Here is a 1890-nt window from a genome sequence, read left to right as displayed (position 1 = left end):
AAATATATATGATTTAAAAGATATTAAATTTATAATTAAATAAATAGTTTTCTTTTTAAATTTATGTTTTTTTTATTTCTCTTGTGAACATAATTTTAACTAAAAATTAAAATAATTATTTAATTTTATCATTATATTTAATTATCGATTGAAGACTAAAACAAAAATAATTTTAAAAATTTAAATAAACAATATGCAAATTTTTTATTGAATAAAAATTATTTATTCATAATAATAATACTATTATTAATAATAAGTGATTTATAATTATTGATAACAAATCAATACCGATGTTCATCAAGTCATTGACTTATTCCTCTCCCTCTTTGGGGGCAACAGTAGGACTTTCGTGGTTAGGTTTGGGTGGTTTGAAAATATTGTCGGCCATCTCTTTGAGTTTTTGGCCAAATTTGGGCGCATATTCTTTGACTGTTTTGTCAATCTCTTGTCCGGCCTGTTTGAAAGCATTGCCTATCTTTGCGAGAAACTGACCGCCAATGTCCGGCTTTTTTTGTCCATCATCTCCACCTTCAGTGTCACGTTTGTATCGGTAGTGACGCGATAACGGCTGGGACGACGACTGACGTTCACCATATAACTGACCCTCGTTGTTGGCTACATATTGTTGTTGATTTTGTTGTTGATGTTGTTGTTGATGTTGTTGTTGGTTAACCTCTTGGTTATCCCTGTTATTATGATGATTGCTATTATTGTGCTTATGATGGTGTTTGTGGTGATGATGTTTGTGTTTTTTCTGTAATAATTAAAAGGTTTATATTAGATTTGAGATCATTGTGTTTGATTGGATCTAATAAATCAATATTTATGTGTTATTTCCTAACCTCCGATGGTTTTGACTCCATATATGAGATTCCGTTCACTAGTTTTTCCTTTTTGAGATCCAATTCGGCGTTCAGATTGACGACGGCATTGGTTTCACCCGTTTGGTCGATAGTTCGCGATAAGACTTTGCTTTCTAGTGTTAGGATAATATACATTCAAAAAATATTATAATAATAAATAATTTATGAAATAAATGAAAAATTCAATCATACAGTACAGGTATAAGTATAGCTGTATAGGTATAGTTAATAGAGCACAGTTAGCTAAGATATATATATGTATAATACCGTTATTGACTTTATGGATCAGCATTTCCTTGATCTGTGTCTTCCATTTGCTGATAACATAAGCCTTAGCTTTGCTGTTGACATCGAGCTCCGAGTCACTACTGGCCACTATTTTGCCCGCTTTTTGTACTTTCCGATTGGCCAATGTTTTCAACAATGGCATCAACTGTGACATTGCGTTTGAATGATCGGCCATTGGTGGATAACGATGGGCACCCTTATGATGCCACGGTCTGATCGGTGCAATCTCTTCATCATCATTTTGCTTGCGATGATGATGATTATGGTGATGACGGTGATGATGATGTCGACGCTCATGTTGACCATCGGGAGAGTTGTTTTCGTCATACTGTCCCACTGGTGGCTCACTATCTCTTTTTTCGGTGTTTGCAAATACAGTATTATCTGATCTTATATTTGCCATAACCTGAAACAATACTATTGATAAACATAATACTTGAAGTAATAATTTTGAATACATAGTTTATATTGTTTTATTTCTAATTAATTTGGATATAAATTGATTGAATTATTTATTTTTAAAAAAACTTAATAAATACAAATAATTTAAAAAATTGATTTTTTAATAATCTTTTTATATCATTTAGTAATACATATTGTTTGAACAGATTTTTTTCTAATGTAAAATAATTAACAAAATTACTATTATTTCATGTCAATCATTTACTAAACTGATTAAATAAAAACTTTTTTTAAAAACCTATTTATCAAGTTCATTTTTATGCAATTTGTTGACAAT

The 1890-nt window shown here is 30.4% G+C and overlaps 1 protein-coding gene across 1 annotated transcript; it reads right to left on the bottom strand.

Moving 5' to 3' along the window:
* Nucleotides 1-231: 231 nt before the first annotated feature.
* Nucleotides 232-1663, bottom strand: LOC128958357 (myotubularin-related protein DDB_G0290005-like). The gene is made up of 3 exons (XM_054304203.1): nucleotides 1131-1663; nucleotides 843-976; nucleotides 232-754 (listed from the first exon to the last, which is right to left on the bottom strand). Exons 1-3 carry the CDS (start codon nucleotides 1609-1611, stop codon nucleotides 311-313), a joined length of 1059 nt encoding a protein of 352 aa, XP_054160178.1. The 5' UTR covers nucleotides 1612-1663; the 3' UTR covers nucleotides 232-310.
* Nucleotides 1664-1890: the final 227 nt, after the last annotated feature.

This window comes from Oppia nitens, unplaced genomic scaffold (genome assembly GCF_028296485.1).
Source record: "Oppia nitens isolate AA-2021 unplaced genomic scaffold, nextdenovo-longstitch-racon4-pilon3 scaffold3_pilon_pilon_pilon, whole genome shotgun sequence".
NCBI classification, from domain to species: domain Eukaryota; kingdom Metazoa; phylum Arthropoda; class Arachnida; order Sarcoptiformes; family Oppiidae; genus Oppia; species Oppia nitens.
The sequence above is the reverse complement of the archived record's forward strand: the minus strand, read 5'-3'. Positions and strand labels throughout refer to the sequence as shown.

What these genes read in the sequence shown, in the direction of transcription:
- LOC128958357 (XM_054304203.1), bottom strand. Translation starts at nt 1,611, where the DNA reads ATGTATTCAAAATTATTACTTCAAGTATTATGTTTATCAATAGTATTG. An exon ending in GATCCATAAAGTCAATAACG is followed by an intron (nt 977 to 1,130) that starts GTATTATACATA and finishes TCCTAACACTAG; the next exon opens with AAAGCAAAGTCTTATCGCGA. An exon ending in TGGAGTCAAAACCATCGGAG is followed by an intron (nt 755 to 842) that starts GTTAGGAAATAA and finishes TAATTATTACAG; the next exon opens with AAAAAACACAAACATCATCA.